Here is a 24,924-nt window from a genome sequence, read left to right on the forward strand (position 1 = left end):
TCTGGTTCTTACACTTTGCCTCCTCTTCCGCAGGGTTCCCTGAGCCCTCAGGGCAGGGATTTGATGGAGACAAATCAAATAAGAATGAACTATGAAGCTGTGGTGGTTCAAGTTTATAATCCTGGCACTCAGGAGGCTGAGATAGGAGTTAAGGCTAGCCTGGGCTACCCTTCTCAAACAGACAGACAGGCAGGCAGGCAGTGGATTAGAAGACAAATGCCAGATTACCAATGAATCTTTCCTTGGCAGATATTTAGATTAAGGTCAAGGATGGGACAAATGTGAAGTTTACTTAAGAGAAAATAAAAATGACTTAACTTAAACTAAAATAAAATAAGGATTTGCCTTAGCTCGGTGTGATGGTATCCACCTGGAGGGCCCGCTTTCAGGAGGCTTAGGCACGAGGATCAAGGCATTGATCAATCCTGTGTCCTGCACCTAGAACAAAGTCTCACACCCAGTAAGTACATGATAACTTTTGAATAAATGAACATATGTAACTACAAATTCAAATGTGTAAAGACTCTGTTACTAAGCTGTATTTTACTTATACTACTACGCTGTTGCACCTGTTCTGTATTGTCCTGCAAGCATAGCCTGCAGCCCTGACTTGTCTACTCACTGAATCATCCGTTGTTCTCCTGTTATTGTCAGGTGCCTCAGGCATGCCTCATCACCCCAAGTGCACGCACTTCCTTGTTAGCAAGGACTGCACACTTCCTGCATCCTTAGCCTACTTTATGTCTGATGTTCACATAACACTGACTGTTGCTGGGAACCGTGATGGGGAACATGGTACACCCCACTTTTTATGTACAAGGCCAGTTGTAAATATTCAAGACTCTGTGGCCATAGGCTCTCTGGAGTGACTCAACTGTATTCATGCTTGGGTGATGGTTTGAAAGAATACATAGACAAAAATTTAATTAAAAGTGTGGCCTTCCCTAATAAACTTATTTACAAAATTAGGTCGTGGCTGCATTTGGCCAAGGCTTCCAATCCTTGTTGGGGAGTCTCTGGGTAGAAGTACTCGGGGTGGAACAGGGACACGGTTGAAGTATCTGAATCTCAGCCTCTTTGCTTATGAAAGTTGCTTCTAGCGAACTCACCTAGTCCTAAGAGAGGGCGCCCACACAAACACCTGATGCTCATCCACAGGGGACACGTACCAAGACCTCTTATAATTTGCAAAGTAAAAAAAATAAAAGCATGTTATATTTAAATAGACTCACCTTGCTTTTAATCTGTGTTTAAACTGCCCACCACTTACTGAATTTTCTTATTAGTTTTCCCATATGGTTGATACCCAGGGTAAACCGTCATAGCGTATGTGATCTTTTACTCGCATGATTCATCAAGTGTTTTCCAGAGATGGGAAAAGGAGAGCTTATGAAAAATACATTTTTAATTGACTTGGATAGATGAGCTTTGGCCCTAGCATCTCTACTAGAAACAAGAACGAACACTCGGGTCTTTGTATCTTGTGTCTGCGCCTGCATTTGGCCTCCTTTTCATTACTCCCTAAATTCTAAGCATTAATTTTATTTACTTACTAAAATTTTGTATTTTGAGACTAGGTCTCATTATATAAATGAGGCTGGCCTTGAACTCAGATATCTGCCTGCTCTGTCTCCCAAGTGCTGGGATTAAAGGCAGATCCCCCACACCCTGCCCCTTAAGCATTCTTTTAGGCTCATCTGAAAGCAGTCCTGACCTCCTGTGGAACTTTGTAGAAGTCATAAGACAGGTGAGTGTACGCCACATGCTTTACTTTTGTCGTGAACTATGTGCAGTTCTTTCATGGCCAAGACTGAGTCTTACACCTTGGTGAATTTCTTCCCTCCTGCCAGAAGGCAGCCCAGAGACCTCTTAGGTGTCTGCTTGCAGCCTAAAGTCCTCCCATACCCAAAACAATCCTACCTGAACGGTAAGAATCCAGGCCTGTGTTTTGCTCCATTGGTAAGCAGAGTTTCTGTCTACACCCTCCAGCTAAGTTACTCATCAGTGTGACATTTGGCGGCACTTTCATTTCTTCCGGTACTGCGCTCAATTAAAGGGCTTCAAGAAACTAAGGTTTCTCATCTAACTGCCGCTTTGCAGAGATTTAAAAGCATCGATGGCCACTCACTAGACAGAACCTTACAGTGTAAACAGCAATGACTCACAGAATTTGACCTTCAATAAACAGAATCACTTTGACTAAGATCTCAGGAGCCCAGAAGGAAAGAGGACTGGGGAGAGAGCTAGGGGGTCCTCCAGAGGGGCTGTGAGTCACCTCTGCAGAGGGGTGTACTCTGCCCTGACCTCACTGTCAGAGCAGGAAGGGACCTCAGCGACCATCCAACATGACCCTGGCATTTCACCCCTGTGGAAAGCAATGACTGCCAGTTAAACTGGCTCATCTGGAATTTGTGTACATTAGGTAATGTATATATTTAGAGATTTTACAACATTTACAAAGAGCATAAGAACATTAATATACATTTATATGGGACTCAATCACACTGTAGGAATGAATGCATTGCCCCCAGAAGATCTGGCCCTGGGATTATCTTCTAGAACATTCTGCCTTTTCAGAGCCAAGGAATAAATAGTAGATACTAGCTCTTCCTAAGTGTGCTTAAGACAACAGATCTGTGGATACAAGGTTCATCACTTGACTGACTGGATGGTCCATGAGGCTTCCTGTATTTGCATTATACCAAGTTAGATAAGGCCACTTCCCTGAAAGTCATAATGTACTTGAGTGCAGTCTGCCATATCTCCTACCTCCCTTTCCTCTCCTTCTCCCTTCCTGTTCCGTTGTTACCTTACACCGTTTCTTATATTTTCAGACCTGTACCTATACGAGTTTAAGCATCTACATAAAATCTAAGACCCACCAATGAAAAATAGATGTGATCATCTGCGTTTGTGAGACCTACTAAAACCACTTGGTATGATACATAGTTGCGGTTGCATCTTAACTGTTGAGCTTATAACCAGCACACTGCTAATGTTTGAGTACATGGTTTTAAAAGTAGTGGCAGACGTGACAAAACAGAGGTGCAGCTTACAAGAGGAAGACAGCTCGGGACGTCTAAACAATTACTTCATCCCCATCTCTCTCTTCCTCTTTTCCCTTTCTCTCTTGTATGTTGTCTTTCTGGATTTATATGATTATCTTAAGATTCTCAAGAAGACTGTGGTGAAATGAAGGTGGATGTGGAGGACGTGGACAAGGAAGCCAGCCCTTCGAGGGCAGCTCTGCAGACAACAGCCAAGGCACAGCAAGCTCAGCCAGCCCTCATCTGACCTTGGGAAGAACCCTGGTGTCTTTTGGGCCTCCTATGTGGCTTCCCCTATATAAATAACCCACGTACATCAAAGGGATTCACCCTCTGAGGGCTGTTCTGGGAATTATACTCAAGGAAAAGCATGTGAAAATGCCACGGAGGGAACAAACCAAGATGGTATGCAACTAAGGCCCTGTCCATCACTCAGCCGTTCTCACCTCATCCTTTCCCTCCAGCAGTCTGAGGAAATTCATATATTTCTGTAAGATCCCCCCCTTTTTTGTCCCCTGCCCCCCCATCCTGCAGTCTCTTTATTATTAAAGCAAATCTCATTTATAAGTAGGACAATGAAATGAACCCCCTGTGCGTGCACTCACCCACATAATCACCAAATACCTCGTGGCTAAGCCCATCCTATTGCACAGCCCAGGACTGTTTTGAGTTAATCCCAAGCATACTCCAAGTTTCTTAGTGTAAAACATGCAAGTCATAGATGGTTGCAGTTTTACTGTTGTTGCTGTAGCTCTGATGGTCAAATCTTAGGGCTTTATGCTTGGTTACCACTGAGCCACTGTACTTTCAGTACCCTTTTCTTAGGATCTGTATGTATGTGTATGTAGGTGCATGCGTGCATACGTGCGTGTGTGTATGTGTGTGTGTGAGTGTACATGGTTGGGCATGTGTGTATATGTGGAGGTCAAAGAACAACCTTGGGTGTCTTTCCTCAGGTACGAGCTCCTTGACTTTTGAGACAGGGCCAGTCTCTCATTGGTCTGGAACTGGCAAAGGTCTGCTGGCCAACAAGGCCCAGGGATCTATATGTGTCTGTCCCGCTAGCACTGAGATTACAAGTGCATGCCACAACACCAGAGGTCCTCGGACTAAACAGAGCATTTCATGGACTGAGCTACTGTCCCAGCCTCTCCATTTTCTTTTCTTAATTCAACCTCTTTGATGTAAATTATTTGCAGCAATAAAACAGAGGCAATGATGGAGGTGACTTAGGGCCAGACAAAAATCTAGAAACTAATGATTTAAAGAGCCAAGCAAGGCAGAGTGAAGTAAGCCTTTTGTTGGAAACTGCTTTACGTGGGTGGGCAGTGGGGAGAAGGGCCGTGTATTCCCCTCTGCCCTAACTCCACTCACTAAGGGAAACACAGCCATTTGTTTCACGCTTCCCCCATTCCTTGTGAAGCCTGCTGGCTCCTCCAGTCCAAACATAACCTCTGCTTTGCTTCCTCACCGCTTTCTTATTCTGCCATGGAGAAGGCACTGAATGAGCCTGTGCACTGCACTCGGTCCTGTATCTTAATGGTGTTCACACGTGCTTCCCCCACTAAATTCTCAATTCTACAAGGGAGAAGATGCTGTGTGTGAAACCAGCATGGTATACAGCACATCGGATGCACTTATCTACAAATCATAGATGCTCCCTGGATGTCTCACGGAATGGATGGGGAGATGCCCCCTAGGAGAAGACTTCACTTTGCTGAGCAGTGCATAGACAGGCCTTCTGAAGAATTCTGTGTCAATTATGGGCAGGCTAGCAAAACTCTAGTTGGTGGCTTCTTTTACACCAGCCTTGGTCTCGTTAGAGGATTGCATTTGGGATTGCCATCATAATTGCGAGAAGAATTTGGGAGTGGGTTTTCTCTGTCTTAATGACGGAGCAACACCTGCTTACTAACACCCTGGATCCCAATTCTGCCTCCTTTCACAAGGGGAAAGCATCCTGAGTCACTGTCCACAGGACAGAATTACAGGCATGAATCTGAGACAAAGGTTCTTTAAGGCTGTGTCTGGTCATTAATTAGCACCTGGTAACTTCAGGATGGACCCATTAGAGCACTCATAAGCCTTTGATTTTTAAATGTTTTCCCTTAGCCGTGACTCCGAGGTGACTCTCCTTGTGAGCTGGACAAGGAGACAGGAGGACATTCATTCCTTAACATTTCTGAGGCTCATTAACTACTCTCTCCCAGTGGCTCATTAACCAGGCCATTAGGGACTCTGTCTCATGCAGGCAGAAGCTTCCACTTGCCCTCCCCAAACCTCTGCAGGCACAACACTGGGAGTGCAGTGAGGCTAGCTGCACGGCTCCTGCTGGGTGGTGGTGCAGGGCTGTGAGGGGCTGAGCTCACTCACCTGCTATTCTCCCAATGGGCATGGCGTGCTCTTCAGGTGGGGACACAGAAACCATAATGTGGTTCATGTAAGCCAGGTCCTCCCGATGAGACAGGTTGATGGGCTTTCCTTCCCTATGCAGCCCATCTTCAGAGAGCCGGGACTGTTTGAAATCTACCGAGTGCCGGGGGTTCAGGATCAAAGGGTGCATGATGGGGCTGGGCATCAGCTGGATCACTCGCGTGCTCTCCTGCCATGGGCTGGAGGGCTTCGGGTTTGGCTCCGAGGATGGTGGGCAGTGATTATTCTCCACAGGAGACACTGACAGGGGGTAGGACTCCTGGTGGTTGTTTTCCTGCTGGAGCCTTGGCCCTTGGACTCTCTCAGCTGGTGAGAGGCGGCGGATCATGTTGTCCAGGGGGGACCGCAGGGGCCGCTGCTCGGGGTCGGGAGAAGGCCTGTGGTTTGTGGTGATGGGTGACCTAGGGCGATGTAAGAGTTCAATGGTGGGAGGGTTGTGGTGTACACTCTCCGCAGGCGTCCTGGGCGTCCTCTGGACACAGTTATCTATGGGGCAAAAGAAAAGACAATCACAGACCCCCGTGAGCCTGCATCCTGATGACCTCATGACCCCTGCGCGCCTGCGTCCCGATGACCTCATGATTGCTCTGTAGGCAGCTGTACTGATGCAATAGAGCCCCTCTCAACCCAGATCCCCGTGTCTTTTCCCTTTGCTCAAACGAAACTTTGGAGCACATACTTTAAATCACTTTCGCACCCCAGACAAGCGAGGAATCCCCACCACCATCACTCCATGTAGCATGTGTCAGTGCCTGACAAACACAAGGAGCCCAATGCCTTCCTTCAGTTCGTCCATGCTTGACTCCTCTCTGTAGGTTTTAGAGGTGGAGGAGCTCTTAGGGGTCTCCGCCCAGATGCTCTAGTGAGCTTATGTTTTTATTTTCTCCATCTCCAGGTGTTGTTACTGCTGTTAACAATGACGATTAATGATGATTCTATATTAGGTACTGGGTCTTAGTATTTCAAACTTGGAGCCTTCTCACGAGGGAGATACACTGTTATTCCTATTTCACAGATGATGAAACTGAATCAGAGACTACTTAGCCCATACTACGTGGCCAATGGGTAAAGGGTTTGAATCAGATTCTAAAATCTGCACGTATTACAGCACCTTGTGTTGCATAGATCCCAGGGCACAAAATCAGATACATAAACCTGCTGTCAGCAGCAGCAATGGCCGTCCCTACAGAATGGTGATTTGTACTTGAGAGAGCTTGTACGAGGTTGTCCCTGAGTGTGCAGATCTTACATGGGCTCAGAGTTGGCAGAGGCAAGTAGGAAGTACTGGGCACCCCAACAACACATGCTCTCCGTTGCACTTGAATTTACACGCTGCTGAGGATGACACCAGAAGTGTATACAGCTCCAAGATGGAAGCAGCTGTGGGCTGGGCTGATGCTGGACCAACTCCCAGGTGATCTGGGCTCCCTGCTGATGCTCAGGCCAAGTATCTGACCATAGAAATATATGAGTTCATATCTATCTCCATGAGGGGTACTCTGGCCACATGTGTTTCTGGGGCAGTCTCAGCATGAAAACGAGCACTTTTACTGATCCCTATTGTTGTCACAGACGTATCCATAATCCTAAGTGTCAAAACGGCGTCAAGGACATCACCTTTGTCTACGTGGAGAACATGAAAAGGGGAAATGGGGACTCTACCGGGGTCAGAAAGGAGGTGGGCATCCCCTTAAGGTTTATCCTGGGTTAGCATGAAAATGGAGATTTTTTTTTCCTTTTTAAAATTCTACTAGATCTCCCTCATCACATGAGGCAGAGAACAAAAGAAACATTGAATACGGCACAGCAATAAACTGGTTGATCAATGGAATCGAACTGAAGACCCAGATATGAATCCACACACATATAGTCACCTGATTTTTGACAAAGAAGCCAAATCTATTCAATGGAAAAGGATAGCATCTTCAACAAATGGTGCTGGTCTAACTGGATTTCTACATGTAGAAAAATGCAATTGGACCCATACTTGTCACCATGCACAAAACTCAAGTCCAAATGGATTAAAGACCTCAATATAAAACCAGAGACACTAAATCAGTTAGAAGAAAAAGTGGGGAAGAGCCTGGAACACATTGGCACAGGGATTTTATTCTTAAAAGACGGGGCCGTCATAGAGAAAGACATTAGGCAGCTCTTCCCCAAGAGCATCCTCATTGGTGCAGCACAAGGCAGGCTGATGATGAACAGAGAGCCGTGCTGGGGCACACGTCGATGGCAAAATGGCAGAAACTTGTGGAAGCTTCATCGAGGGTACAGTACCAGAGAAAACTACTAAACCAGCATGCTGAAGTTCTCTCACACTCTTGTCTGACTTCTGAACCACACACACACACACACAGGGGAGACTCAAAAGCAGTGGTTGTGTGGCTGAGAGATATGAGCACACATCTTAGCTCCTGACCATTGCAGAAGAGAAGCAGGTCAGGGTTTAGAGTCTCAGTGAGTCAAAGGGCTCGTCAACACCCCAGGCTGTCCAATACCCCAGCATGGCCATTTGTTAGAGTGGTAAATCCTGTATTACAGTATAAAGGAACCTTGCTTAGAGCTAAAGGCAAAACTGAGGCAGATTTGTCCCAATGAAGTATAAAGTCGCCTCTATATGCTAGAAGGGACTGGCTAATAAATGAACTGCTTGTAAGAATGAGTCAGTAGTCTTCAGAGGAATATAACACAATCCAGAGTCTCTACAATGTGTAATCTGTAAAGTTCAACATTAATAGTGTTTCTAGACACAGAAGATGTGACCTATTATTAAAAGGCCACCAACAGAAACAGATTCTGTGACATTGATGGGCTTAGCTACAAAGACTTTAAAGGAATTTAAGGTAGCTATAAGCATTTCAGGGACATCATAGGTACAAGTAATGGTATTCAGGAACTTTCAAAACAGAAATGTAGAAAACAAAAATGAAGAAATCTATAACCCAAAAGTACAATATATGAAATAAAAGAATAGATTGGACAGACTTAAGAGCATACTGGAGATGAGAGAGGAAAGGACTAGAAACTTAAAAATAAAATTCAAAACAAATCGCAACATCAAATATGGCTAGAGTGTAGGAAAGAATGAGTGGGAGGAAAAAGAGAAGAAATGACGGCCAAAGTAGAGCCACAATGTCAACAAGAAACTAGAAAATTCCAGAAGTTCAGCAAACCCAAGCAGGTTATACAGAATGGAAATTGCACCCAGGCACTTAACAGGAAAACTGCTGAAAGTCATAAGAAAAGAGACAGTCTTGGCTTGGGTGTGGTGACATATGCCACAACCTTAGCATTCGGGAGGCCGAGGCAGGAGGACTGCCAGGAGTTTCAGGCCAGCCTAGGCTACACAGTAGGACTTTGTCTGAATAATCCGAGTTGTATGTGGGGGTGTGAATCTTGAAGGCAGTATGGGGGAGGCAGGAGGGAAGATCAGAATAAATGTAACAATTCTTTATTGAGAACACCCCAGAATCTGAAACTTGCTGAGTGTGTCTATATAATGCTGCCAGAGGAAAATGCCACATTGTAAAACTTGTTATATCAACAAAACTGAAATATATTCTATCAAATTTCCTTCAAGGTACATGTGTAGTGCACATATAAAAAAGTACAAAGTGATTTCATGTTTAGACTTGGGTCTTATCACCATCTTGTCTCACCATCCATAAAAACTCCAAAATCTGGAAAAACAAAAATAACCAACCAACCAAGAAAACCAACCAAAACCACAGCCCAAGTCTAAACTTTGTATCTAAGCCTCTTTCCTGGAAGGAGCAGTCAAAGCCAGCTAACATGCCTTATGCAGTTGTTCGGTCATGACTACCTGCTTTTAGAGAGGGAGCCGGTGATTCCCCAAACATTTGCAATCTTGAGGCCTTTCTTAGGCTTTGTGACATTTTTCCAGCTGCTGACCACTGAAAGGATGGGCAGAGGAGCTGCTAGGGTTGAGCTGAAGCGCTGGGTTCCATGGTTCTAATTTTATAAGTGGCCTTTGTCTTTGTAGTCCTACCCAGAAGTATTTAGGGATATACATGGGAGGTGAAAAAGAGCCAGGTGGGGTAAGGAGGAGCAGTCTGGTGGCGAAAAGGTCTTGACAGTGGTTTGGGCACATGGTGCTTCTTTAAAGAATCCTCTCTACTTCTCTCTAGGGGTTTGGCAGTTTCTGTTATAAAAGTGTGGTTCGCTTTCTTTCTTTCTTTCTTTCTTTCTTTCTTTCTTTCTTTCTTTCTTTCTTTGACAGGGTCTCATGCTTAGCAGTCTAAACTCAAAGCAATTGTCTTGCCTTGGCCTCCCAAGTGCTAGGACTGTAGGCGTGAGCTGCCATGTCTGCCTATACATTTCTTTCTGAAGTCCTGATCAATTTTGCCTAGACATAGGTTGGAATGGCACGCACCAGTTGCCTGTTTTACTTCTAGGGCACTGACTCGGTGGTGTCACCTCTACTGTCTAAGATTTAAAAATCTTATGAAGAAGTGATCTGTGATCTTTTTAGTGGCAAGGCAAACATTCTTTTTTATAGCTGATATGGATCTAAATTCTGCCACCCATAAAGACAAACGTATTACAGTTCCTTCTCGTGTGTCAGGGTGTAATCACTGGAAAGGAGCTACTTGGGACAGTTTCATTGTGAGTTTCAAATACTTCCTAAATGTCTCTTTCTGCTTAAAAGCTGTCTTTCTTAAAAGATTATTAAGGTTTAAAGAGACTTGAGGACCATGGAGGCCATGTACTAGAAAAATATCCCGTTTCCGGAGTCCATTTCCCATCTTTTAAATTACAAAACTGACACAGGCGTTGGTCAGCGATCTGGGTACCTGCAGGTTCTCTTTGATGTCCCAGCTTCAAGGCCAGGGTGTGGGCGTGTGGTTGGGGCAAGCCTTAGGAAGTCAGGGAGGGCTACAAGCGGAAGCACTTTCATGCCAAGGGGAAAAGGGGGAACTGATGTAATGTCCTGGAGAGATTTCACTCTCTGTTCTGCCCAGATCTTTGGGAACAACGAAGGAAGGAGACAGTGCTCCAGATAATTCAACTCCGACCGGACTTCAGACTCAGGATCCTGGGCAGGAACAAGATGTGGAAGAGCTTGATTTATTTACTTCTCTGCAGACACCGCTGAAAGAGGAAGCACTTGATGAAACTGATAACATTAATGGTAGACAGTGGATCTGAGGGTATTTAATTCCAGGCTCCTGGTGGTCTGGGTACAACCACTGTGAAGGCTGAGAGGCCTGCATGCAACAAGACCTTCCAAGCTTTGTTTCAGTACAAAGCTTGCGCCCACGTACGGAGTGGGCTCTGATGTTCCTGCCCTACTTGCTTGGTGGTGCTCTGTTATTATAAGTTGGCAGCTGAGTGTGGAAACTTAAGAGACCAGAGCCGGCAGGCAGAGGAGCTCCGGACACAGGAAATGTGCTGCATGGGCAGTGCGCGCATGAAATCCCTCAGATGGGGGTGGAGGGGATTAGGGATGGGTCTGGCGATGTCTGGGTTTGTGCTCGGTCAGTTGCTCAACTGGGAAACTGTTCTGAGGGGCTAGCATAAGGAAAGGGAGGCAGAGCTATAGGCACCAAGGCATGGGAGGAAAAAGCCCAAAGCCTGGGAGGAATATCCATTCTGGCTGACAGCGTGCTTTCTGAGCCCGGAGCTTTGCCTTTGTAAGCGTCTTCAAACACAGACGATCCCACTCTTTGAACCAAAGAAATGAAGCCGGACTTTAGATGAGAATAAGAGGTCTTATTCTCTTTCATAATATTTGTAGTAATCCCCTCCCCACCCCCATACCCCTGCCCTTGTGTGTGACACGGTATGGGATGGCTAGTCCTGATTGTCAACTTGATGGGCTATGTCACCATGGAAACACACCTTCAGGGGTGTCTAAAGGCATTGTCAGAAAGAAAGGTCTATGTAGAGAGGGAAGACCCTGAATGTGGGTTGGCTCCATCAATGGCTGGGATTATAGACTTAATGAGGTGGAGAAGCAAGCTGAGCACCGGCAGCCATAGCTCTCTGCTCCTTGACTGTGGACGCAATGTGATTGGTTGCTTCATGCTTCACCTTCCTGCCACGATGCTCTGCCCACAATGATGGGCTGATACAGAAGCTCATGTAGACCAGTCTGGCCTTGAACTCACTGCACAGGTAACAATGACCTTGAGTTCCTGACCTTGTTTCTATCATCTTTACCTGAATTCCTCCAAATGTCCCAATTCAGTCACATATAAACAATGAATGAGGAAGTCTAAAAATGTTATGGCAAATATCTTATGTTCATATATCCCATGTCAGCATCACATGTCACCCCCATGTCATCCTCAGGCTCCAAGAAATGAGTCAGCCTCAGGCCACTGTGTTTCACAGTATTTCAGAGAGGACCACAACTCAGCAGTTCAGCAATAGAGCTAAATAAAAGTTAAAGGCCCGTGAGACAAAAGTTAAAGCATATTTCACACACAGCCTCGTGTTCTCTTAGCTTTGTTATTGGGTTGTTAACTATGCCTTCCCACTCCCAAATTCATTTGTCTTAGCTTCCAGGAGCTCATAACGCAGCCTTATTTGGAAAAGAGGATCTCTGAAGACATCATCAGTTAATTGGTTAGCTTATGTGATAGGAGGGCCCAGCCCACTGTGGGCAGCACCACTCCCTGGGCAGGTGGGTAGTTCTGAGTATACAGGAAAGCTAGCTAAGTCTGAGCCTGGGAGACAGCCAGCAGGAAGTGCAGCTCCATGGCGGCTTCTTTTTCTTCTTGTGAAAGACAACATGGGGACAAGTTAAGTGAAAACAACAGGGCAGGTTAGCTATGAATCTTGGCACTGCCAGCAGCAAGGGGATGAGGAAAGGAAGGGAACATGCCATGGGGAAGGGAGAGCAACAAGCAGTCATGTGGTAAAACAAGGGGCCACAGAAAGAGTGGAAATGCTCAGAACACTAGAGAAAACACACTTAGCCCTTGCTCAGTAACCGAAAAGGATAGAACAAGAAGTTAAAAAAAGAAAAAAAATTAACACTCTTCTGGGTCCTAACTCTGAAAAGTGGGCAAGCTGCGTGGCAGAGGCTCCACAGTGCTTTCTGATGGAAGAGGCTACAAGCGACAGTCCTGCCATGTTTTCTGCATCAAGCTCCGGCTCTGACTTCCTTCAGTGATGGGAAGGTAACCTGTAAGCTGAAACAACCCCTTTCCTTCCCCCAGTGGTTACTTTTATTTAATCAAACGTATTATTTTAGGGGCTGGAGAGATGGCTCAGTGGTTAAGAGCGGTGTCTGCTCTTCCAGAAGTGCCTGAGTTCAATTCTCAGCAACCACATGGTGGCTTACAACCATCTATGATGGAATCTGATGGCCTCGTCTGGCCTGCAGGTGCACATGCAGGAGCAACACTCATAAACTAAATACATGAATAAAATTCTAAAACAAAATTATTTTATGTGTATGGATGCTCCGACTACACATGTGTCTGTGAACCATGTGTATGCAGGGCCGATGGCAGCCAGAAGATGGCACTGGAACTGGTGTTATAGACAGTTGTTACCCACCATATAGGTGCTGGGAACTGAACCTGGGTCCTCTGGAAGAATAGCAAGTGCTCTTAATCCACGAGCCATCTCTCCAGAATCAGCAGTTTTGGTCATGATGCTTGTCACAGAGGGGAAACTAGAACACCTCACCATTTAGTGTGACTGCTGCCCTTACTTTAAAAAAAAAAAAAAAAAAAAGGAGGAAGAACGCTACGTGAAGAGCAAGACAGCGCCTTTGAGAGAAGCAACACTGTGATTAACTCCCAACCATCCTTCTGAAGCTAAGACAGTCTTGGGCTAAGTCCTCCCTCTCAGACGTCAAGGAAACCAACCCTGCCCCCGAGCTTCTGGCCTCCTGAACAGGATATAGGGGTCTATTTTGTTGGGGTTTGTTATAGCAGCCTAGCAAGATGCTATACCTCCCTGTTCATAATTCCTTTTCTTCAAGGCTCAATTTCTGCTTGGTGGGAGATCAACCACTTACCTTTTGCCTGGCCATCAACCAAATTCCCCTTTAGGGCCTAAGATGTAAATAACCCTGGCTGGAGTGTGTAACTCAATAAAAAAGAAAGCCTAGGATTTTTCTAAATATTTGATAAAGTTGGCTGAAGGAAACAAAAAACCAGTTCACTGATTTTCCTTCAGGCCTGGCAGGTGCTGCCTACAAGCAGGCCAGCACAGAGCAGCCACACACACATTTGCAGACACAGTCAGTGGCAGACACATCTCTCTCAGTTTCAACCAGTAGCCCTAAGGAGTGATTTAAGAAATCAGGGTGCAGGAGCGGGGTGACAGCAGGAGAGATGGCTCAGAGGTTAAGAGCACTTGTGTGGTCCCACACTCCGCTTCCTCTGTTGGGGTATCCATGATAAGAAGGATGAGGGAGATCTGGAATGGGTGGGGCCTGCAGGATCCTGGTCTGGCTGGGAATGCTGGAGGCAGTAGGGGAGGAAAGGCCGTCTCCCACGATTTTAGTGTTACAGCTCTCTTAGACAATATTCAGTGAAACAGTGTGTGTGTGTGTGTGTGTGTGTGTGTGTGTGTGTGTGTGTGTGTGTGTATGTGTGTGTGTATGTGTGTGTGTGTGTGTGTGTGTGTGTGTGTGTGTGTGTGTGTGTATTTGGGGGACTTTGTGGAGTAGGAAGGGATGTCCAGGGTGGGTGTACATCATCGGCTGGGGGCTTAACATATTGGGATGCCTCATGCACAGAGTCACTCCAGGTGCTAGGCTGCACAATTACCTTGAGAATTGTGGGGGTGGGGCTGCAGGACTACGTGGTCCAGGGCATATAGGGATAGGACAGGGAGGGGGCGATCCGTATTCCGCCAGTCTCAAGACTGAGATCTTCGGGGTCTGGACACCTCACCCTAGCTCAATGCTGGCTTCCCTGGTAGCACAGTCCGTGTGCCCCCACACACCTGCTACTTTTACAGAGGACCAGTGTTCAGTTCTCAGCACCCACATGGTGATTCACAACCATCTGTGTCTCCAGTTCTAAGGGAATCTCTGTAGGCATTGGAGACGCATATGCATATATATATATATATATATATATATATATATATATATATATGTGAAATACTCACAAAATAAACTATATCCTCAAAAAAAAATTTAGGTGGCCTTAGATGCAGTTTATTTAGGAGAGTGCTTGCTCAACATGTATACAACTCTGGGCTTGATCCCCAAAGTTACATAAACCAGGGGTGGAGATGGATGGCTGTATTCAATGTAATCCTTGGCTACACAGCAAATCTGAGGCCAGTATGGGATAGATGAGACCTTGTCTTTAAAAAAAAAGAAAAAAGAAAAAAAGATTCTAAGAAGTAGAATTTGAAACGAGCTAATCAGACCTGTGGGGCAAACCTATCAACAAGTAACAGACACAAGAGTCAGGGCAGCACAAAGATAAGGCTGAAGAAAAGAGTCTTGGAGTGGGGACCAGTCAGTCAGCAGCCCTTCAGCAGAGAATTTCCTTCTTTAGAGATGAAACCCGCTGACTCCAGTGCTTCATCTCCAAGGGGCAGCCTAGCCTTTCCCTAAGGTTCTTGGAGACTTGCCGCCTCTCTCCAGTTACTCTTGCGTACAGCAGTCTCCCGCCCATGAAACGTTTGGCTGAAGATACAAGACTCATCCCAGAGCTAAAAGCAGTCTGCAGACCACAGCTGACAGGGAAAGAAGACCGAGGGCTCGTGGGAGATGCCAATCCACCATCTGCACTGTCCAGTGCCCTCCTCTGCTGTGGCAAGCACGTGCTGATGAGGGGATGGAGGTCAGCAAGAACAAGGGCAGGGTCGACCCTGGCCCTGGAACAGGAAGGAAGGGTCTCTGCCTCCATTTCCTCTTGTTTTAGGTGGGAACAGGAAGTGGCTATCTGGGCCTGCTCTTCAGTCTCCTGAGACCTCTCATGACCGGCAGCCATCTTTTAGACTCACAGCATGGAGAGGGTTGAGAAGGCTAATCTCCTACTTAAATGTAAGAGGAGACAGCCAGAAGGTCCAAGGAAAGGTTCTACACGGGAGAGTATAGTGTACCTCAGGTTCCAGGAGGCAACAGTGAAGACTCGCACTGTCCCCTGAGCAGTTCTGACAGAGATGGTGCCCAGTTAGTCCAGAGAGGTGCTTTAGGGGAGGTGACAGGCCTTTACTATGCCTGAGATGCACGAATCTGACACCTGAGCCAAGCACACAGAGTTCATTTCCAAAGACGAGGTTAACAAACCTCACTGGAGGCAACAAAAACCAAAAGGACCATTTCACACTGAGGTGGAGCTGTTCAACCCTATCCAAGTGTGCTGAAACGTGGGCCAGGCTGGAAGGCTTATATATACTTTATCATAATTAAGAATTTACAAGAAAAGGATGATTAAAAACTCTACCAAGTAATGAGAAGACATGCCAAATAATGACAATAAATGACATTTATTGGATGCCTCCTGACGGGTGCTGTTCCTGGGGCAGTTCTCACAGTAATCCGTTTCTTTCTTACATGGTATGAGGCAGGCACAACTATTTTCCTTCTCTGACACATGGAGAAAATAACTTTCCCGGAGACAGAGAGAACAGGCAAACTGGGGAGTTAGAATGTCCTTGAACTTAGGTAGCCCGGCACATTTTCTGGATGCTCTCTGGCTCCTTCATGCATTACATGGTTAAAATATGTAACGAAGATGTCATATCCTAGCTGGTGGCACCTCTGACACTTCATTTATCAACACTATTCCAGTAAGACTAGAGAATTGGGCGAGTTAAAAAAATTTTTAAATTTATTTTAATTACTTACTTACTTACTTACTTAATTAATTTTACAATCATTAAGAGGCTATGGCCAGGGGCTGACAAAGGCTTTTTCTCTGTGGTGCCTCTGCAGCAACTGTAAGGAAGGGCTGGCTTCCACTTCCAGACCCCAGGGCCTGATTTAGACCCTATCTACCACACAGGCTGGGGGCTTTTCTTATCCTAAGAAAACAAGTCATCCAGAAGGTGTACTCCTTCCAATTTTGAATAAGGTTTTTAAACTCATGAACTAGGGCTGGGATGGAGCCCAGCTGGTAGAGTACTTGCTTGCTCTGGGTTTCTTCCGCCAGTACCAGAGAAAGCCCAGCAGAGCAAAGTTCTGTCATCCCAGCAATGGAGAAGTGGAGGCAGGAAAACCAGAAGCTCAGTGTCAAAGAGAATTACAGAGGCCCCCCCAAATAGGTCTTTTAGTTTGTGACCTATTTTTGTTTTTCTGAATCAGAGTCTGTGTAGCCCAGGCTGGCCTTTATGTTTAAGAGCTTAGGAGGGCTGACATGTAGCAGGGACCCAACAGAAACTGTCACATGCCTCATCTCTAGTTATCTCCCTGAAGGTGTGTGTGTGATTCCAGAGCATTCCTTAGGAGAAATGTCCCCTCAAGAAAGAGAGCCTAAAAGTGAAACCTCAGTGGGCCAAATTAGAATGCACGCCACCTTCTGGTACCCAATAAAGAGAAGACTGTCACCTAAGTTCTGGGCCATCCTGTGTGCTAGCTGCAGGGAGAAGGAGACAGGGTTTTGATGTGTGGAACTTCTCAGCGTGACTTGAGAGTTCCACATGCACCCCATGACAAAAAGCTGCCATGGGAGTGTCCCTGTCCCCTCAACACTTCACCCACCAGTTCAGAAACAATAAGGAATGCATGTGTGCACAAGACACACACACACACACACACACACACACTGGGGGGGGGGGGAGGGAGAAAGTGCCAGTGCTCAAACACCACTCTACCTCCCACTATCTCAGGAAAGAGTGAAACTGAAGATTTTAAATGTTAAGAGGCAGGGAGATGGAAAGGAACATAGGGGAATACATCTTTTCCTTCTTCCTATAGACTGCGTCTGAGCAACCCTATGCAGGTCACGCTGCATAGTCAGCCCCACATGGACTTCAAGTCAGACCGGTAGCTTATTTTATATGACTTAAGGAGATTATAGGGGACCAGTGTCAGTTACATGTACATGTTGAGGACAGGGCCTTTTTCTTTTTTTTAAAGAGTGGAAATCTGTCATTTTTAGCTCCATGGGATGTTAAAGTGGCTGATCTTAAAAACCGGAGACTTAAAATAAGCTGCCATTACAATCACATGCAACAAGACAGGTTTCTTTTACGATCACTGGCTGGTCCAAATTTGCTGAAGATGCTTTTTGCCTTCTGGTTCTTGTGCAGGTGCCAGCACCATCGATTTTGTTGCCTTTTCTTCTATACAGCCACCTACCTACTATCGAATTCATGTGCTACAGATACAATGAGTCATGATCGTCAAAGCAGAGGAGTCTTTTGAATGAGGCTACCATCTGTCTGATGCCAAGAAGGGCCACGCTGCCAGAAGTTCTGGATAAGGTGATACAACTGGGACCAGGACGGTTTTCTGCTGTACCTGGGCAGCACCAAGAGGACTCTGTCCCGTCTTCCTGTGTCTTCATTGCCTAAGACCCTGAGGGTGAAAACTGTGTTCTGTTTATCTTCACACTGCTCAGCTATCTTAGGGTTTTAAAGCCGTGGGAGACCTTTAGAACCATCAAATCCAGCCCCCGCCCCCACACTCACCTCAGAGGGAAACAAAGAGGCAAGAAATGAGAAACTTGATCTTCCTGACTTGCTCTGTCAGAAATGGGGATGAGAGCCTGGTTTCCAGACTTCTAGAGCCTGTTCTTTAAACACACACACACACACACACACACACACACACACACACACACACACACACACACACACACACACACACAAGATCTACCCCAGGTTGTCTGGAGTGGCTCTGGTTTATGCCTGTTGTCCTGACTTACTCCTTAGCGGAGTGTTGTGTCTCTACCCTAACCATCCTGATAATGAAAGAGACATTGTCTGGCCCACCTGGTGTATCATCTTCTTTTTCCATAACTAATAAACAAAGAGAATAGAAACAGTGTTCTAGATGACTGCTCTGCTCAAGGCCTGAAAGGATTTCAGAAGCATATATTATAGACATAGTTTGCACTAGTGTGGTACCCCATCCTGTCCAGGGCCCTGAGCCAACTCCAGGCTCCTCGGAGCTGGCACTGCCCTACAATCACTAGAGTGGAAGGTGAGAATTCAATGTAATGGACCCACAGGGGACACTTGCGGGAAGCCATCGATAGATCAAATAAGGCATATTTGTTCTGCAATGTGAACTCCCATTGTGATCAATGTTTGAACCGCTGGTGGCTGATGTGAAGTGGACTCACAGGGGTGAACGCAGCCTTGCGTTTGTGTCTCTTTGCACACTCACGGTATCAGGATGCTCAGCCACCTCTCTTGCTGAAGCAAACACTGCAGTGCTGCCTCTTCGCTTTCTGGCCTGCCATTTATATACAGGCTGAGCATCTCTAAGCCAAGATCTGAGCTCTGGGGTGCTCTATGGTCTGATGTCATGATGTCACATGTGTCAAATCCTACACTTGACCTTCGGTGGCTGGTCACATTCAAAACATAGGCATGTTTATACTTTGTAGAGAGTGAACACTTTAAAATCCTATAGACCACGTATATAAACAAAACAAATGAATTTCATGGTTAGTCTTGGGCCTCACCATGCAAGATCTCTCTCTCTCTCTCTCTCTCTCTCTCTCTCTCTCTCTCTCTCTCTCTCTCTCACACACACACACACACACACACACACACACACTCATTCTCTATCTCTCCCTCCCCTCCTCTCCCTCTCTCTCCTGGTCTAAGAATTTTTATAAGGAACACTCAGCCTTTACCCATAAACACCCTCTCAAGCCAAGTCAGTAGAGCTGTAAGTAGTCTTGGGCCAACATAGTTCTGTGTATCCTTAATTGTGTATGAAATTTGGTATGTATAGTTTTTCACCTTACAGAAAATTTTCTTTTGGGCCAGATCGCTCCATATTTTAGCATGTATCGTTATATCCTTACCTGCTATTAACTGATCTGTTGCTTTCACAAACAGCTGTGTGTTAGTTCTTGAGACTATATGATGACCGTGTTTTTTTTTTTCCCTTGAGAAGGAATGAAAGGCTGGAGGTTGGGAAGGCGAGCTGCCATTCTGAAAGCATGAGACAGGAGGTAGCTTCTTCCTGTCACCTTTGTATCTCACATGGCTCTTTCTGGTGACACCATCTGGTAGAGATGGTGTTGCCCGATCATCTCAGATTGTCACGGTGCCCAAACAGGAGCAGGGAAGGGACGAGGCTCTTAGATCTTGCTTCTTGACCACTGGCATCAAGGAATGGTCTCTGTGGATGCACTTGGTACTTTTGAGAGCTGGTTCTGGAGGGTGTTCACCTCATCTGCAGGGCTGGGAAGCCCCAGACCTTGACCTCGCTCATTAGCTCTGTTCTCTCAGTGACTGAGCTCACCAGTGACACCATAGCGCATGCGCGCACAGCTCATTAGGGTGCATGATGGAGGACACACCTCCTTTTCCTTGGTTTAAGGGAAGCTCTCAGAGTCAGCCAGCTTTCTTTATAAAGGATTAGCCCCTGCACGGTACGACAACATACACACACCTACTTTTAGTCAAATCAGACCAAGTAGGAAGGAACCGCATGTCTTCAGCCACATTTGGAAAGAAAATGGGGACAGAAATTCCAGATGGAAAAAAAAAAATTAAACAGTAAGAGAAAGAAAGAGCAGGAAGCCACTCCATGGCCCGTGCATTTGAAGAGCCAGGCCAGCAACACAATGCCTGCCTTACTGTCAAGCTTCAGTGAGCCCACCTCCTCTTCTCCTGAGTGGCGCTTGGCTATTTTATGCAAGTCGGAAATGAGCAACGCCAGACGAACAGAGGAACATCAAACCCGAATTGATGGGAGGGGGGCAGATGCTAAATTTAGCAAGGGTTATGAGAGGAGAGGAGGGGGGAGGAGAGAGGAATAGAGTTAGGGAGCATGCCCAAAATACTGGGTGAGAGACCAGGAGGCCCTGGGGTCACCTGGAGTCAGGCTCCTTTTGTAATGAAGTGCTAATTAAGAGAGCAGCAAACTCAAGCTTTTAAATTGTCTGGCTGCAAAAGAAAAGTAGCAGTCCTGTGTTTGGGAATGATTTTCTAGTCAACAGAACTTCCCAAGGAATGGGACCTCGAAATTGGCTCTAAGGAAAATACGCATAGAAAAGTCCCACACTGTGGTGTTTGCACATCTGCACGCTGGCTGTTCGACTGGGAGGATGAGGGCTTGATGGTCCTGGGAGATGTGATTCTATCCAAACGCTACCGCACACCCAGCTGTTAGTGGCGCTGTGCACAGAGTCACACTTTCTAGTCCCGCACCCAACTTCTGTACTTGAGGATTTCACGGCCTTGCGCTATCTACTGATGTTTTTCTAGTTCCTGTGAGTCCCAAGAGAATCAGCAGCTATGGCAGGGGGCTTGATATGGCATTCACGCCAACAAACGATCTCTGGTGAATGAGGGAGAAAGCCCGTACCCAACCCCAACCCCCTCCAGACCAGCTTTCATGAATATCTATCTGGCTCAAGTATCTTCAATGGCTGCCTTGCGGTTGCTTGTCTCCATAGCCACACAATTTCAGTTCTCCGCATGCTGGCTCCAGGCTAACCTCCCTGGATTAGCTCTGTAGTGGAAAACGTTCACCATTGCTGATGCAGGGTGACAGATGGCTGACACGGCTTTATGTATTGTATTCTAATTGGATTATATATATCTGTAAACTTTTATGATTACCAATCAAGTCATCTTACTGCTCTCTATTCCAAGGCCTTACCCTACCTAACTGGAATGTTCTTACTGTTTATCAGAACCTTCGAGGACTTCTCCAAGGACGACTCCTTTTACGAAGCTGAGTCAGCTTTCTGAACCCGGGTGTCCTCTCCCCTGCCGTTTCCACCCCCCCCATGTGTCTTATTGTAATCAGTGTTTACATTGCTGATTGTGAACTTCAGAGAGTGGAGAGTATTATGCCTCAGTCATCCAGCCCACTCCCCCAGGGTAGGCACTCAACCCATGTTTCCCGAATGAAGGGTGAATTTACAGCAGTAAGAACAGCTCAGCTAGCCAGGCGTGGTGGCACACGCCTTTAATCCCAGCAATGGGAGGCAGAGGTAGGCGGAGTGCTGTGAGTTCAAGGCCAGCCTGGTCTACAAAGTGAGTCTAGGACAGCCAAGGCTACACAGAGAAACCCTGTCTCGGGGCAAAACCAAAACAAAACAAAACAAAAAACCCGAACAGTTTGGTTTGTCTAAACCTCGGGCAAGGAAAGAGAAGCCACTTCCAGTACCTTCTTCATGGTTCTGATGCAGCAGGACCTCCGGCTTCGTGTGGATGGAGTTCCCAGGGTGGAAGAACGGCGAGAAGAGCATGCGAGGTTTCCTCTGCTTCAGAATATGCTGAAGGAGTTCATAGAGCACATCGCCTGGAGGGAAAGAGGAACAGGAAACCAAGAGATGGGATGCATGCTTCGGTTAACGTGACTGAAGGATCTGCGGAGCTGTGGCAGCCGCAGAGGGAAGGAAGCAATGTTGGTTAACAGAACGGATTGTTGACCCACGACAGGGATAAGACATAGCACCGGCCCACGCGACTCTACATGTCAGGGCTGTGTGGTTTAAGTTTATGTACGTGTGTGTGTGTGTGTGTGTGTGTGTGTGTGTGTGTGTGTGTGCCATGTGCATGTGGGTGTTTCCAGAGGCCAGAAGAGGGCGCTGTAGTGATGCTGCACAGTGTACATTTGGAGCTTGCTAAGTGGGTAGATGCTGAGGCAAACGGTCTCATAACTAAACTAATAATAACTATAATAATAATGAAGACAAGAAACACTTGAGGTTGTGGATATGGACCTGACATTTATTATAGCCATGATCTCATGGATGTATAGTTATCGCCAAACTGACCAAATCATATATGTTACATAGCTTTTGTAGGTTCATCAGATCTCAACAAAATAGTTTCTAAATGCTAAAAAACGAGAGCAGGCCACTGTGGTGCATACCTGTGACCTCAGCACTCAGGAGGCAGAGGCAGGAGTACCAGAAGTTCAAGACCACCCTAAGGACAGCCTGGGCTACCTGAGACCCTGTCAACAGCAGCAGCAGCAGCAGCAGCAGCAGCAGCAGCAGCAGCAGCAACAACAACAACAACAACGTAAAAGTAAAAAAGAGTAATTTAAAAACCAGTTTTGGGAACAGAGAGCTGGCTCAGTGGTCAAGAGTACTTGTTGCTCTTGTAGAGGTTTTGGGTTCAGTTCCCAGCACTCACATGGTGACTTACAACCATCTGTAACTCCAGTTCCAAGGGATCTGGTACCCTCTTCAAGCCTCTTTGGATGCTGGGAAAACACACACACATACACACACACACATACACACACACACACACACACACACACACACACACACACACACACACCATGCTTGTGTGGGTCAGAGAACAACTTTGTGGAGCCTGTTCTTTCCTTCTACTTTATCTGGGCTCCTGGCATCCAACTCAAGCTGTCAGGTTTATGTGACACTTATTCCTCCCCTCTAAACAATATAAATTGTTTTATATTGTTAATAAACATACTTAGTCTAAATAAAAACATCTAAACAACAGATGGGATTACACTATAGATCCTTCAGAGGGGGATTTGTGGTTGAGTTCCCTACAGGCACAGGGCCCATGACAACATGCGGTTTTGAAGATGCCCCCATGTTACTGACATTTTATGCCGCTGTAATGATACTGTAGTGAGCTGCCCTTTGATGACCGGGAGCCCACTAGAGGATGATCCTAGACACAGGGTAAATTTAAACTGTCTTCCTATTTTTGTGAAAATACCCTTTTAACATCTCTCTCTGCTTGTACTTCAGAATTATTCAAAGAAAATAACAGCCTTCGGTATCTACATTCTAAATGTACAAAATGGCTCACACATTCCTGATAGAAATTTTATCTCACATCAGTTGGGTGTTGTGGTAGGAGGCCGAGGATGGGAAGTTTGAAGCTAGCCTGGGCTACACACAGCAAGATCCTATCTCAAACAACAACAACAACAACAACAACAACAACAACATCTCCAAGGACCTAGAAGCTCCCCAAAATTATCTCGAGACGTCAGTTGGCGAGAATGGTGGATGCTGTGTGCTAGGTATGGTAAGTGTCTACCCAAGTAGGTCATTAGGAAACAAAACAGCACAACGAAACGAAATCTTCCACCACCAAACTATCACGAACTGGTTCCACCCTTCTCCGGCTTTGATACAAGTTCGCAAGGTGGGGGAAGGGGAGGCTTCATAATTCTGAAAGGATGGGTGACTGGGTGATTAATTTTTAAAAACACCACAGGACCCTGACCGTCCTCTGCGCACCCTTCCCCCAACAGAGATACACAGTCAACAATTGTACCAAACAATGTGCCTTTGTCTCCGATCTTAGCCATTTTAAAAGACTATTTCATTAACAACTTGGTTTAACTGCATACTTTGGGGTTGTAGATATTACTATTTTTTTTCCTTCCACACCGAGCATGAAGCACAGAAACACTCCACGAGAGGTTTCTCCCTGCAAACCTATCCACTTCTACTTGTTAGATCAAATCAAGTTCTATGGGTGGCTACCCACCCTCCCCACCCCACCCCCCACCCCGGCCACACACATGCGCACCCACCCCCAGGCCCCCAGGGAACGTTCCTAGCTAGCTGCTGCCCATTCTGTAGCTCCCCACATCGGAATTTTGGCTGCTGGTGAGCTGCCGGCTGCTACCATTTACAATCAGGATGAAATGTAGACTAGGACACCGGTATCTAGGGGGTTTCTGTAGGACTGGACAGGCAGGCCTGGACACAGAGGAGTCCTGAGCGCACTTTTGGAAACACCATGGAAAGGTAGAACTTGTTCCGGGTGCCAAGTTTCAGAGCTGGGCAGGGTTTCAGCGCTCTCCACCGGGAGCCTTCCATCGCTACGGCTCCAGTGAGAAGGGAGTGCGGACGGAACCCAAAATACAGTCCTATTTTAATGATTCACATTTTAATCTCATACAAAAATAAGTCCCTAATCAACACTTTTTTCTTCCCGTTTAGTGTAATGTCTTCCTAACCCTTCCTAATTTACATGGCCATACTGGGTTTGAGCTTGTAGATTTGATCCATGTTTTATTTTGGCATAATACAGAATAGAAAGTGCAAACATTAAAGAAATGTGTTCTTGATGATTACTATTAAAAAAAAAGTCTGCAATTAGCACATCCATTTTGGAAGGGGAGGCCAGGAAATATAAATTTAGTGCCTGTGAAGGGTGTTCAGCACTGTTCCCTCAGCGAGGGGCACAGGCTGCAGACACAGCCAGCCGAGGGACCAGGTCACCTTGAGCAAGTTCCTGGGTTTCTCTACAAAACGCAGACGGTACCACCTGCCCCTCTTGCTCATCATAAAGGTTCAACCAAGGATAAGGCAGACAAGTAACCGGAGCAGATCTGGTACCCTACACCTTCTTG

The 24,924-nt window shown here is 46.2% G+C and overlaps 1 protein-coding gene across 6 annotated transcripts in view; it reads right to left on the bottom strand.

Annotated features, from left to right (window-relative positions):
• ETV6 (ETS variant transcription factor 6) overlaps positions 1–24,924 on the bottom strand; it is a 242,031-nt gene that overhangs the window by 17,171 nt on the left and 199,936 nt on the right. For all 6 annotated transcript variants that reach the window (XM_084764886.1, XM_084764885.1, XM_084764889.1 and 3 more), the window contains 2 exons: positions 21,733–21,867; positions 5,421–5,966 (listed from right to left, as the gene is read on the bottom strand). In XM_084764886.1, the coding sequence (XP_084621012.1) occupies positions 5,421–5,966; positions 21,733–21,867 (681 nt within the window). The remainder of the gene's footprint in view (positions 1–5,420; positions 5,967–21,732; positions 21,868–24,924) is intronic.

This window comes from Acomys minous (assembly GCF_964271855.1).
Source record: "Acomys minous genome assembly, chromosome: 17".
NCBI lineage: Eukaryota > Metazoa > Chordata > Mammalia > Rodentia > Muridae > Acomys > Acomys minous.